The sequence below is a fragment of the Pelodiscus sinensis genome, chromosome 5 (genome assembly GCF_052426305.1).
Source record: "Pelodiscus sinensis isolate ZL-2025 chromosome 5, ASM5242630v1, whole genome shotgun sequence".
Lineage (NCBI taxonomy): Eukaryota > Metazoa > Chordata > Testudines > Trionychidae > Pelodiscus > Pelodiscus sinensis.
In genome coordinates, this window is record NC_143056.1 from 17800052 (window position 1) to 17814882 (window position 14831).

At 47.8% G+C, this 14831-nt stretch overlaps 1 protein-coding gene across 1 annotated transcript in view; it reads right to left on the reverse strand.

The window, feature by feature from the left end:
- CEP170B (centrosomal protein 170B) overlaps positions 1 to 13185 on the reverse strand; it is a 91760-nt gene extending 78575 nt beyond the window's left edge. The window contains exons 1-2 of the mRNA XM_089778335.1: positions 12686 to 13185; positions 9008 to 9143 (exon numbers count right to left, since the gene is read on the reverse strand). Of these exons, the coding sequence (XP_089634461.1) occupies positions 9008 to 9112 (105 nt within the window). The 5' untranslated portion in view covers positions 9113 to 9143; positions 12686 to 13185. The remainder of the gene's footprint in view (positions 1 to 9007; positions 9144 to 12685) is intronic.
- Positions 13186 to 14831: the final 1646 nt, after the last annotated feature.

The window sequence follows — 14831 nt, forward strand, 5'->3', positions numbered from 1 at the left end:
TGGGAGCCGCCTGCGGTAAGCACCTCCTAGCTGCAGCCTGAACCTCATACCTTCCTGCTCCGCTGTCCCAGCCCTGCCCCCGCTCCCAGAGCCAGCACCCCACAACTCCCTCCTGCACCCCAACACTCTGCTCCAGCCGTAAGCCCCCCCGAGCCAGCACCCCATTTCCCCTCACAGAGCCAGCACCCTATTTCCCCTTCTGCATCTAACACCCTGATCCCCTACCCCAGCCCTGCCCCCCTCCCAGAGCCAGAATCCCCTTCTGCACCCCGACACTCCTCCCCCCCTACACCTGAACCCCCTCAGCCCCATTCCTGAGCCCAGTGACACTGTGTGAAGGTGAGAGAGAGCAAGTGATGGAGAGAGGGGGAATGGAGCTTGTGGAAGGGGCAGAGGCATCATGGAAGGGGGAGGGTAGATCCTGGGTCACCCTTAAATTTAAAGGTTAAGAGACCACTGCTCTACTGCATGAACTAAAAGCCAGCTGGCTATTAGCTAAGCAGTGGGGCAGACTTCACTCTTCTTCTCAGTGGTCTTGGTGCCTCTGGGTCAAACACTTATCCCAGTAGAGGAAGCATCTCCCAAGCTTCAAAAACCTCCCTCCCAGCTGCCATCCCAGATGAACATCCGCTTGGAACGCCAACAGACCTGGGTCACCGGCAGATAGGATTGAACCTGCAAATCTAGGGGCTAAAACCATGAGCCTCTACTGCATGAGATAAAAACCAGCTGGCTGTGAGCTGTGCAGTGGGCTGCTCCACACGCCCCCTTGTCTGCCACGCGATGGGCTGGTTAACTAAACATATAGCTAACTGGTTCCCATTTTAAACATCCCTGATCCACAGCACACAAAACTGTTTGCTGATATCCATGGATTTGCAGGACTCCATCCTTAAGTGCCCTAGGATACTTTTCATTAGGCCCTGCAGACTTGAATACTTTGAACGTATCTAAATTGTCTTTAACCCATTTTTCCCTATTCTGGCTTGAGTTCCTTCCCTCTTGTTAATTTAATTGTGGTAAGCCTCTGCTCAAAATTTTTGTTAAGGAAGGCTGAAGCAAACCCAGCATTAAACACTTCAGCCTTCTTGATGTCTTCTGTTATTAGCTGTCATTCTCCATTAAGTAAACAACCTAAACTTTCCTTTATCTTGCTCCTTATGTATTTATAGAACCTCTTCTTACTGCAATTGCTAGCTTACATTGATTTTTCATGTAGCATTTGCGTTTTTATTATGTTATTAAGAGGTGGATCTCATGTTGAATAATTGCCCAAGGAATAAATTATCTCATTGGAATCAAGAAGACCACTTGAAAAACAAAATACAGCTCAATGTGAGAATGGCAGAATTGGGCCTCTGCTTGTTTATAAAAATCCAGGCTGGAAATTAAAATACAAGTTAAACCCAGTTTTTCCCTTTTACTTATATACAGAACCAAAATATGCCTGACAGATATTTTCACTAAAAATCTTACAACACTGCAGAAGTATTTTAAATATTTCTAATCCTTTAAGTAGGTGTAGAAGATTTCTAGAAAGATTAAGTTCCCACCAAGCAAACCAATTTAGTTTCAAGCTTTAAAGCTATAATCTTCAACCAGTTGACTGCTAACAGTGGATCCAGTCCAGTACATAAAACAAGCAAACACAGATCAAAATAAAGCACAGAGCATCCCTTTTTAATTCTGTAACAAAACTAGGGATGTGAAAGGCTAACTAGTTAACCAGTAAGCATCACCCTAAATGGGCTAGGAGCTGAGAGATGGTGAAAGCCCCAATCCCAACATGGGGGCTGGGAGCCTGTCAGAGCCAGCCCAGATCCCATTTGGTTGGTTAACCAGTAAAATGCTAGGTTAACCTAACATTTAACTGGTTAACTGATTACCCCAGATTTTACATCCTTAAACAAAATAATAAAGCATTTTAATTGTTTAGGAATCTATTATTACCTGGAGGCAACTCAACTAAGGAAAGTTTAAAATAAAAAATCTCTCTCTTTCCCTCCTCACAAAATAATTCCTAAAGCAGTAGAATAATGGATGATAAATTGTGCACTTTTTGGGCCAGGGACTGTCTTTTGCATCACATGAGGACCTGATCTGGCCTTTAATCATTACCACAATGCAACTACTAAATAATCATAATGTTACAGATAGAAGAGACCTGTTAGGTAATATATTAAATTCCCCTGACAATAGTAGTCTGTTGTATGTGGGCTAGAAAAAAAATTATCGCTAGTAATTCCATCCCTGAAAACACTAGGGTTGCCAGATACTTTCACAAAAATTACTGAACGTGGCGGGAGAAAAATTGGTTGACGGGGGGGGGGGGGGGGAGAAGGGGGACCAAACTAGTTGGGCAAAAAAAAAAAACAACCAAAAAAAAAGGGAGGACCAACATTGTTTGGGAAAAAAAAAAGAGTCACTGCACTTTTAAATCCCCAAGCTCCCCACTCCCCCCGTCAGACGCGGCTGGGGAAGAATGTCCCACATTTTACATGTCTGGTATTTTCTGTTTGTTTGTTTTTTAAACTAGAAAGAGGTCACAAATACCTGATTGTCCGGGCCAATACCGGACACCCTGCAAGCCTAGAATACACACAAATAAAATAACTCTACAGTAAGAGCACTGACCCAGAAGTTATAAAACAAATAGTTCCAGTAAACTAATAGGATAGTCCCAACAGAGGAGCTTAATAAAACTTAATGCAACTGTGCAATGCCCCCATTTCTTATGCCCCCCCTAAGACAAACTGGTGCTAGTCTACACAGTGGTTTTGTGATACAGTCATTGTAGCAAGAGGTCTAAACACCAGCCTCCATTTGTTCACATGAAACGTTGCAAACACACATGCGAAACGCAAAAATTCTCTAACCTGCCTAGGAGTGCTGTAAACTCCTTTCGTCTGGAACCTAAAACAGCTCCGAAGAATATCTCTAGAAGTGAATAGCCAGTAAAATAATCCACTATGTGCGGCCCAAAATGAGAAAATATTATCTAGCGCAGTGGTGTCCAACCTTATTATGCAGGAGGGTAACAACCCACCAGGGGCCGATAGCCCAAGTCCCACCACCAGTGTTCCCTGTAAGCTGGGCTTTTGTGTGGATGCTCAGGAGAAATTCAAAGGCCACCTAGCTGATTAGTGGAGTGCCCACAGACAGGTTTTTGTTTCTTATGGTGGTGCACATGTACATGCCTCAGTGTACATAAAAATTATTCTGCACATGGATGGAAAAGATTACAGAGAACATTGCCCACCACTATGAAATCCTCTGGTGGGCCATGTATAGTCCGCATTGGGTTTCATTGGGTAACCTGATCTACAGAAAGACTTACTACAAAGTCTTCATTACAACAATAGCTTCCCCAGTTATCACCCGTCATTACCTCACAGACACTAAACTTCCCCCCTCAGCCCCACTCTGTTCTAAAATTTGATTTGTCAGTTTTATATGTGTGCACTTTTTTTGATTGTATCATTTTGGTATATACGGTCATGCCAATTTTCTTCCACAAATTGATTTGAGGAAGTGGGTCTGGCCCATGAAAGCTCATCACCTAATAAACCATCTTGTTAGTCTTTAAAGTGCTACATAGTTCTGTCTTTTGTTTTTTACTATAGAGGACAGTGAAAAAATGCACTCAGGCAGGATCATGCATGATGTGTCACATGAACATTGACCAATGGGCCTTAAACCTTCCTCTCTTCGCACTCTGCCAGATTCCCAGTCACAATTACATCCTCCTCACAACATCCTTTGGCACTTACTTCATTCCCCCCTACCTGTGAAGGCCCACGGAAAAGAACCAGATTTTAATTTAAAAGGGCCCCTCTACTAGGTTTTGCTGCTGATAGCAAAAGTCTGTTAGTGGGGGAGAGGAAAGGGCAGCACGGGGTGCTGAATCAGCTCGGAGTCTCACAGAACAGCACCTCAGCATGAAATACTGCACAGGTTACCATTCAGTCTGCCAGTTCTGCCATAGGCTAACACTGGAAGAAACAGTGACCAAGATTTTTAAGAGCAACTACTGATCTGGGGTGTCCATTTCTGAGCGCCCAACTAGAGACACGTGATTTTCAGAAAGTGCATAGCACCCAGCCCATGAAAATCAGGTGCCTTTAAAGGGTCTTAAGTTAATCACTTAAAAACTCAAGCCCTTTTGAACAATCAGGTTTTTTGAACTGTCCAAAACAGCTCTACAGAAAACATTAGGACCTTTTTAACCTCTGTAGATTTCACCTTCCGCTCTCAAACGCAGAAATATAAGACAAAAACAAAAAAGCATGGTCATGGGGAAACCCCCACAAATGACCCACCATGAAACAAAAAAATGTCGGAGTGCTAAACTCTAGAAAACCCAGTCTAGCCATTTCATAAACTGCAAATCAATGTCCCCACATCAGCTAGTTTTCCGTTTGAATGGAGGTTTCTCCAGTGTTGTTACAGACCAGTGTTTCTCAACCTTTTTTTATAAAGTTTCCCTTTTTCAAAAAAAAAAAAAAAAAAGTTCCCGCAGTACCTAGTTTTCAGACACACACATTTTTTTTTCTACCATTGCAACACATTTGTTTAAACAACTTAATTGTAGCTGGGCAGGCAATGAAATGTTGGGGTGTAAAACGTACAAAAATAATAAAGCGCTGTAAAACTTAAAACAAAAATTCAGTTTTCTCCACATTTCAGTTGTGTTGATGTACCTCCCAGACTTTTCTCAAGTACCGCTAAGGGTACTTGTACCACTGATTGAGAAACACTGTTAAAGACAGACCACATCTTAATAGACTGCCTGTAGACACCTCTCCTCTGATTGGAAACCGAACCCATTAGCTCTCCTTTCATCCCCAAACACACAAACTCCCTGAACCCGCTACAAAAAATGTTTGCACAGGAAAATATCAGAAAAGCATTTAGGACATTTCTTCACACTATTTAGCTGGTGGAAACAGAACGACAGCTCCAATGTGCAACAGTTAGCTTACTGCCAATCCCCACTGTAGGCTGCTATGACCCATGCTCTGGGGACCAGCGTCCAGGAACCTCTATTGAAACTGCCCAAGACAAACCTCCTTCCCTTCTTTGTAGCCCAGTTCATTCACAACTACAACAACAACAGAACACAACAAAGAGTTTTCTGCATCTAAATATTAATGTTTCAACCAGGTCAAAGCCCAATAATTTAGGTTCTGAATTTCCACAAAGTCCTCAGATGAAGGATTCCTGGTTAACATTTTTCTCCAGTTTGTACATATGCGTGTTCAACACTATGTAGCATTCTTAAGCTGAAACATCTGACCATCAAGGCCAAGACTGCAAACAAACGGGATTATCCCACTGCGGGGGATGGGAGGGAAATCATGTTTCTGTGCAAGTAACACAATAGCTTTTTAGGGCAGAAGGATGCCTTCTAGTTCACACCACCACTAAGGGTGTTAAGAGGCGGATAACTGATGAATCGTGGTATAAATACAATTTGTATCGATGACACGATTAGTCAACAGGGGAAAGTGCTCGGTCACAGCTCACACCAGTCCAGGAGCTACCCCTGTTGCAGCTCCGCAGTTTAAATGCAGTAGGAGCCACAGCTGACCTCCTACTACATTTAAGCTGCAGAGCCTCAGCAGAGGTAGGTTCCTGACCGGCATGGGCCAGGACAGAGCCGCGACTGCTGCGGCTCTGCATTTTAAATCATGCTACATTTGATCCCAGACCGCGGAACCAAGAAAAAAGAAACGAGACTAAACAATAAAGGAGTGGCTGGATAAAGCACGGAGGGCATGGTGCAGACTTGGCTCCCCAGACCTCAATTGCCAGCCTTTTCCATGTCCCCTTTGATTTGCAACCTCCGCGGAACTAGACAGACACTGGGAAAAATCAATGTCAAGAGAACTAGGGTAAGGTAGAAAGGTTCAAGCTCCCCAGGGCTAGGGCAAGGTTTGCGCCCCTCGCCTGCCTCTCTTCGCCTCCTTTGCCACCCACGCCCACCCCTTCCTTCACCCCTCCCTGCGGTTGCAAGCCCAGCATCACCAATCGATCAGGGTGTGAGGTGTGGGTGGGGTGTGATCCTGACCTGCCGGACAAGCAAATCTGCCACTCCCAGCTGGCTCGCTTCCTGTAAGTTCCAAATTGCAACCTACTTTGGTTGCAAACTTTGTTGTGAGCAAGCCCCAGCCGGGGAGGGAAGAAAGGAAGGAAGCAAACAGGGGGTTGGGCTTATTCCCGATGCCCCAGTGCAGGCAAACCATCCAACCCTTGTGGATTTGATTAGCCAGGGGCGGAGTCATTAATTTAAAAATGATAGCAAGTCTGAGAAATCAAAGGAAACTCTTTGTTTGCCAGGCTAAGGGGCAAGATGGGGGCATTCAGACTGGAGGTATGGGGGATACAGAGATACTCCCAGGCCTGGTTTCTAATTCAGTTTGCTCTAATTTGCAGCCTGTGTTTGTGTGCCCATGTTTAAAATGTATTGAGTCTGGGAAACTGAAGTCGGGGCCACTTCAGAGGAAAATCTGCCTCTCCCCTCCAGGCCCTGATGGGGCAAGGGTGAGCCGGGAGCGTTGCGGCCGGCGGAAAACTCGGACACCATTTCCATTAGGAAATGCCAATCACTGCTCCTGTTCAATGCAGCCATTAATAAATCCGCATCGGGTGCATGGGGGCAGTGGAGGCAGGAGGAAAGTGTCCTCCAAGAGCAGCCAGGGACCTTTTCCCCTGCTCCAGTCAGGAGCTAAACAGCATTTCCAGCCTGAGCCACAAAATAAGGACCAAGACTTCCCAGCCCAAAGGTGAAAGCGAGCTCAGGTGAGGGAAAGACTGAGGAGTCACTGTAAAGCCCTTCCCTGGGCGCTAGAGAAGGGGAAGGAAGGAAGGAAGCAGAGGGGGAGATGACAAGCAAGCGAATGCCTGGAGTGGAGTGCTCCAGAGCGCCTAGCTAGGGCGCAGGGTCAACACCTGCCTTGCATGGCTCCCTTCATGTGTGGCCACATGCGGGTAGCACAGGGCCTGTAAGTCCCCTCGCTGTGTGATTTATATCGAGTGTATGCTTATTTCACTGCCATTCCCTCCCCCCAACCCCAGCCGCGCTGCCTGAACCCGGGGAATAAGCATCCTTGGCTTGGTTCTGCTAATTTCCAACTGCGCAACATCCCCCTTTAAAATGCCCCTCCAAGCACCAGTTCTGGTTTTCCCTGCCTCGCTGCCTCTGATATAGAGGCAGCTGGGGGGAGGTGGAGGAAGTAGTCGACTCAACTACCCAATAAGCTTAGGCTTACCAGGTAGTCGACTACCTGCTTACATCCCTAGCCACCACATCAGCTAAAGTTTCTGTACTTAGGAAACAACATTAGTGTCTGTTTTAAGTCTCTGTCTTGGATCTTTACTCTAAAAGCACTAATGAAATGTGAACAGAAACAAAAAAATCACAAGCATCCATAGATGGTATATACAGTAAAATTTATAGAAAAAATAGATTCAGAAGCAAGGGAAGGAATTGTGTTTCTTTTGCATAGTGTCTGTATGAGCTAGGAGGTAAAATCCTGTTTAACTGGCTAACCAATTAAAGGAGGGGACTTCACCGGGCATGACACAGACAGGCACTGCTCCGGCTGCATAGTCAGAGCAGCCCCTGCTGTGGTGGTGCCACCGGGACTGGAGCAGCTCCCTGTTGGCAGCGGGCAGGGAGCTGTTCCAGCCCTACCTGATAATCGGAACCGGTGAGCCTCACACGTTAAGGACGAGGCTTACCGGTTAACCATTCACATCCCAGTATGAGCATCAGTATTAACTCCTGGGGAAACTGTGGATCTTTACATAAGCCCAGAGTTAATGGCCAGTACAGATTTTACTCCCTCCCCACAGGATAACTGATTTACATGTCCCTCCTGGGCAGCGCTCTCAAGTGAGTATGTCTGATTTGGGCTCTGAGACCAGCCAGGAGTGACTTAAGTCCCCGCCTTGGGGTGGCAGGGCTGCGCAAGCTTGCAAGACTCTGTCCCTCTCTCTCGCTATTGCAGTGTACCCGGAGCAGGAGAGGAACAGGGCTGGAGAGGCCCCAGCAGACAGCTCCTACCATGTGCCAGGCTCCTGATTCCTAATCCGGTGCTGAACTACATGCAGCTGTTTCAGTGCTATGCCAGTTCACAGCCTAACTTTACTCCTAAGGACATCCTGTTCTTTGGGATATGTCTACGCAGCAAAGAAGAACCTCTGGCTAGCCTGTGCCAAGCCACTCAGGCTCACAGGGCTCAGGCTGCAGGGCTCTTCCTTGCTGCACAGCCTCGGCTCTAGGACACAGCAGATGGGAGGATCCTGGAGCTCTGGCTCTAGACGGAGCCCATCATTCTGCACAGCAGCGAAATGGCCCCACGGCCTGAGCCCTACGAGCCCATGTCAGCTGGCACAGGCCGGCCACGGGTTTTTCTTGGCTGTGTGGACACAGCCTTAAAGCTGTCTGTGTTTGGCATGCATGGAAGCATCAGTGTTGTCATATGCTCTGAGGAGCCATTAATATGTGCCAATATGCCAAGTAAGGAATCTTACTGGTCAAAAAACCTTCCCTGACCCCTTTTTGCTGTGTTGTTCCAGACATACTTGCTCACAGGTATTTTAAAATAAATTATCAAAATAATTGTGCTATTTTGAGAAATAAAATATGCCGCATTTTAAAATACCTTGCACAGAATTTTTAATTTTGTGGTGACGCGTTGCCTTGGGAGCCGTACTATTAATCTGTTCCTGTCACTTAGCTTACAGCCTACAAAGCTCCGACTCCCAGACTAATCACTGGGCCCTTGGAGAAAAGCTCACTGGCGCTTTCACAAGTACATCAAACCTCGGTGGGTATCGTAAATTTAGCTTATATCGAGTTCTTATGAAATAGAGAATTTATTTAAAAGTAACGGTTGGGTTTGGAATAGCTTCTAGAGCCCTGATTTTACATTCAAGGCATCTACTGCATCTTCAGGAGACATTTACCAGATCAGAAGAAACTGAATTAAAATATATTTACCTGGAGCATTAGTTCACATTCATCTCTGCCAACAAATATCATCTCCCGAGGGAGCCGGTGGCGAATGCCAGTGCTGCTCACCAGGAACCACGAAGTCACACTCATTTTGGTGTTTGGCACTTAACCTTTAAACATCCTGAAATAAAACAACACAGTTGTTAAGTTATTGGTCAATAACAGAAGCAAGTTAATTAGCAGCCTTGAAATTAATTTGACTGCATTAAGGAAGTTTTGTGGAGGGTTATAAACAAATAATAATATATGGCTACCAGAACTCAAGGGATACAAAGTTCACAGGTGGTACAGTAGCAGATGTATTTCTTCACACAATGTACAGTCCACCTGCGGAACTCCTTGCCAGAGGGTGTTGTGAAGGCCAACACTATAATAGGGTTAAAAAAAGAACTAGATAAAGGATAGGTTCCTCAATGGAGGATGAGTCCATCAATGGTTATAGCCATGATGGGCAAGAATAGTGTCCCAAGCCTCTGCTTGCCAGAAACTGGGAATGGGTGACAGGGGATGGATCACTTGATGGATGCCTGTTCTATTTATTCCTTCAGGCACCTGGCATTGGCCATGGTCAGCAGACAGGATACTGGGCTAGACAGACCTTTGGTTTGTTACAGTATGGCCATTTTTATGTCCTTATATTCTTAAGGAGGAAGGCTCTCTGGCCCAAGTACTCTCTGGGCACTGGCAACTCACTGCATCCTCCAGACTGACAAGGAGCACAGAGCATACTTCTTCCACCTCCATAATCAAACATCTGAGCTGGTCCGTAACAACCAGCCATACCGACTCAGGGAGTAAGGAGACGTAGCGTGCCCTCTTACCCTGCTTTGTGGGGTACCTGCATCACAGGCACAGCACAAGGCTGGGGAGGAGAACGGCAGGTGGGTGGGAAATGGCCACATACGAACAGAGAATGGGCAGAATCTTGGATTCCCCACTTCAGTGAAGCAGCCAGAGGAGCTCCACTGGTACATGATGGAGAATGCAACCTACTGGTAAGCTATCAGTAGCCCACTGCATCCCTGCCCCACCCCTGCAGCAAGTGGGAGGAACCAGGGAACAGTGTGTAACTTTCACAGTTTGCTCTCCACTCTCCTCCAGGACGGTGCAGCTACATACTTCCCATTACCCCCAACACACTCTTAGATCCCAGTCTAGCTCTAAAGTATGAATGCTCAGCCATCAGCAACACTAGCGCATAGAGGAGCTCGGAGCGTGACTTCTAACAAGCAACCGTGCCAGCAAACCCGTCTGCTGCTTGGGCTCTCCCACTAGATTCCTTATGTCCCTGGACAAGAGTAGATAGGGAAGAAAGGCATTGGGGGGGGGGAGGAGAAGGGTTTCTTGTTCTCTCTTCCTCCCTCAAGAAAAAGGATGTATCACTAATTAGACTCCCTTTTTCTCCCCATCTGATTTCTCCCCATCTTCCTCTTCTCAAAGTTTTGTTTTCTTTTTAGCTGCAGGTGAGTATTAAATCCTTATATTCCTGCCAGTTATGCCACTGTCTGCTGCAGTTCTACAATCCTGTATGTAATCAGGGTTGGAAGGTAGCCTGTGTGAGGTCCATCTAACAAAGCAGGATGTATCAACAACACTAATGGCAAGAAAGGGAAGAGACCATTTAACATAACACATGCCCCATGATCTCTGCATTACAGAATCTTCCTTCTGAGCATCTCAAAGACTACTTCATGAGCCCTGAGGCAAATATTACTATTCCCTTTTTTCTGTATGTAAACAAAGTCACCTGATACTAAATTTGCATGAAAAGATACACCTTGTTATTGAGCAATTTAGGCTATGCACTTTGGGCTGCACATCCTCTTTGCCTAACTTGGCTTTGAGGTTGATATGGAATTACTAGCATGAGCAACATGAACCCATAGTTGTGATAAGACTATAAACACTACCCTGCATCAGTAAAAATGCCATCATCCACCCACAGCACATTAAAATGCGTTCCAAGATAGGGTTAGGGCTTGCCTTGAGAGGCTCAGAGAGTGGCTCTGATTGTGATCAGTCTTGGATTATGAACTCCTTGAGACATGGATCCTGATTTCATCTGCATCCCACACAGCACAGTAGGTGCTTAAAGCTCTACCAACACATGTCCCTCCTCCCCCCAGCATATACTACTGTGTCTTCTTTCACTGCCTTTTTTAGCACCTGTGAGAGCCCTTGAGTTACACTAGGTCCTTCCATCCCTTGTTGGCAACATAAAAACATCAAGGTGTGAAAGATCAGAGAAAGCCACCTGCAAGCACTGCAGAGCAGACCTACGGGAAGGACTTTTCCTGCAGAAAGCATGTCACTTAAAAATCCACTCCCTGTCACCTGTAGCCTAGACAAAACAGCCTCGGTGACCTGAGCAAGCACAATGCCATTCAAACACAGATGCACACGGAACGTGCAAGACGCCAGGAGGCCTTGCATTCACACCAAAAAGGATATCCAGGGACCCCAGACAGAAAAGACTGTGCTGTTACACTGCTCTTCTGCAGGAAAGCTAAGGGATAAAGAAACACAGCCCACCTCTCCACACTAGATTTTGCATCTATTGCCATGCAATGAGCCTATGTTGCTAGGAGGATGGACACAAACACTCTATACAAGCTGCGATTGGCCCACAATGCAGAAAGTCAGAGGAGTAATTGAAGTTGCCCCCTCCCCTTAGCTAGATTCAGTGGAGAGAAGCTGTATCTTTAATCAGCTCTCATCCCTAGCAGCAGAGACTGGTGAAACTGATGCTTATTATGTTAAGGACATTTCTAGGGGGAGAGGAGGGTTATTTAGACAAGAAGAGAAAAAAAAAGCACAAAGCCACCTAACCCTGCTGAAACATGCAAGTGTTTTTCAAGGGAGAGAGGTGGGGGGATACAAGCCGCACACTGGCTGCTAACGTGATCAAATCCATCACACAATGGAGGGGCAGAGATTGAGAACACAACCGGCTCGGGGAGGTGACTGCATGTGTGGTGGCCACGGATGCCAATAAAAGGGCTGGCTCGCATTTCCCTCCATCATCCGCCACCATTAGAAAGCTGCTGCCAGCCACCCACCCACCCACACCCAGGGAAAACACCACCCTAAGAAGGTGCGACAACAATCCCTCCAGTCTGCGGGCTCGCGGAGCGGGGGAGGGACGGCCCCCATTAGTCATGGGGAGGCGGGGGGGCTGGAGGGGAGACTGGGGCTCTTTGTCTGGAGAGGGCCGCGCTGGGGAAGGGGCTACAGCGACTACCCCCCTGCCCCAAATCATGATGTGGGCGCGGAATGGAACAGAGCCGAGCCGGGGAAGGGGCGCGGATTCTCCGCCTCCCCTGGAGCTCGGGCAGACAGCTCCCCCCGCAGCGATCAATCGCCGCCACCGGGACGTGGAAAGGGGCTGGCGCCGCCGTCCCCCGGGGCTCCCCGCCGGGCGGATCGCTCTGCCCAAGCGCCTCGACCTGGCAGCAGCCTCCTGCCCTGCCTGCTGCCCCCCCGCCCCGCATTTCACTGCCCCGCGCTCCCCGCACGCAGGCCTGCCCGGCTGGGGCGCTGCAACCCAGCCAGGTGCTGCGGAGGCCGCAGGCCAGAGCCACTGAGGATCAGCTGTTTCCTGTCGGCGGCCGAGCCAGCCTCCTCCCATCCCCGCAGGCTCTCCCCGGCCCGGCCTCCCGGTACCTGCTCCGGCCGGCTGCTCCCCCTGCCAGCCCCTCCGCCAGGTGCCGGCTCAGCGCCTGCCTCTAGCCGGGCCGCCTGCCCGCCGGGCCGCTCCTCCGGCGTTGCACATTGTCAGCGGCCGCCGGGCTCCGTCCCTCTCCTGCCAGGGAAGGCAGCGCCGCCTGCACTTGCACAGCAGGTTCTAGACGTCAGTAGGCGGCTCCTACCCCGGCCGCCACCCCCCGCCAGCCCGGCTCGCCCGCCGCCGCCCGCTCCGGAGCGCGGAGCCAGGTTAGGTCAGCTGACAAGCTGGTTTACACATTAAAGGTGCCCGCAGCCGCCTCCCCTCTGCGGTGACCCCTGGCGCGGCGGAGCTGGGTGCAGCCGCGCGCAGGGAGCTGGCATGTTCCAAGCGCAGCCCGGAGTTAGGACGTGATGAGGGGCAGGGCTTTTCCCTCCCACCTCCCTAGGAGTTCGGAACTACCCTGATGCAGCGAGTTGTGCGTGAGGCTTCCCTGGGACTGCAATCTGCCTGCATTGTCCACAGCGTGGGCGCACACAGGACAGGGGTGGACGGTTTTGCTCGCAGGCACATTGCCCAATGTGCATAAGAAGTTGGCCACATGCTCCTGCGTGCAACCCCCGCTGCTTTGAGCACACCCATTCCTTGCACATGCACAAGTCAGGGCACGCAAGGGTGCGCATCTACTTTCACCCATTTGCTAATGAAAACGTCGGCAGCAGAAGACCTTGCCCTGAACAGTTGGCAGGCTAGTAGCTGGTTGCTGTGCCAAATTTAGCTGATGTGGCAGAAGAAAGCTGTCTAGCTCTCACTGGTATTTCAAAGGCGCCTCTACCCTGGTATCTCCACACCAGATGTAATGCCACAGTAGGCAGATCTTAATCTGGTTGCTGGGTACTTGATTTTTACATTCGTAATGAATATTAATAATAGTAACATACTTCTCTTTTATAGTGTCTTTTATTCAAGGTTCCCAGTGGGCTTTGTAAACATTAATTAAGCTTTGCAACACTTCTGTATTGTAGACTCTATTATCACCAGTTTGCAAGGCTATAAAATAAATGGAGCAAATTCAATGTCAGAATTAAGAATAGAGTTATGATGCCTCCTGGCCTACTAGAAACCAACAGACAGCAGCTCCTGATCCTCCAGGTTGCCCCCAAGGAGCTCTGGGATACATCAAGAAGACTTCTGGAAACCCAAATCAAACTGGGCCACATGGACATGGGAAAGCAATAGAGCTCAGACTTAACAGGTTCTTAGACCTTCAGTCCTGCAGGGTTCTGGGACCATAGCTCCAAGCTCTATGTTAACACAATTGGTGTGTGGGTGCAAGGGGTTAGTTGTTCTGCATAAATTTCCTCCCTTTGGCTTAGTGGAGTAGGCTGAAATTCCTCTCAACATACATTTTAAAATCATGCTTATCCTACTTAGCTGCACTTTTGGAAGGAACATATCCAAGCGTGATCGACAAGGGATTGGAGTAATCTGGAGAGTTTGTGAATGGAATAAGAGGCTGTTAAAGAAAAAGTTCAGGAAAACATATGTTGTTGGTAGTGATTTATGAAGGTAACTAGAAAATCACTGATGCTCACTACTATGGAAAGCAATCAGCCAGCTATTTCTTACTGAAGGAAAACTGGAGCCACCCATTATTATAATACAGCCAGTGCTTAATTTGCAATGAAAGATGTGGTGGGGCTCAAGTAATTTTTTGTGGGTTGGTTTTTGTTTTTTTGTTTTTCGGTAACTGACATAGCAAGCCCAGAAGTGCCAGGGCTTGAACTGCTAAGTGTAGAGGTGCCACAGCTCAGTCCTGGCACCAATTAAGGCCAGCTCTGTGCTGATGCTGGTAGAAGGAAGGACCAGATTTTTAGACGTGCTGGGTGCCTACAACTCCAGAGGAAGTCAATGAGAGCTGTGGATGCTTAGTACCTACCATAGAAAATCAGGCCCCATGTAGTTTCCAGGCGCCTACATAAGCATCTCTGTTATGTTAGGGACATAACCAACTACTTATAGCAGCAAATGGTGGCACAGGTAGGATTGCCAGATGGTTTCAACAAAAATACTGGACACACTTGACATTAAATTGCAATCTACATTACATTCTTTAGAAAATACCAGACATTTATATTTTCTCAA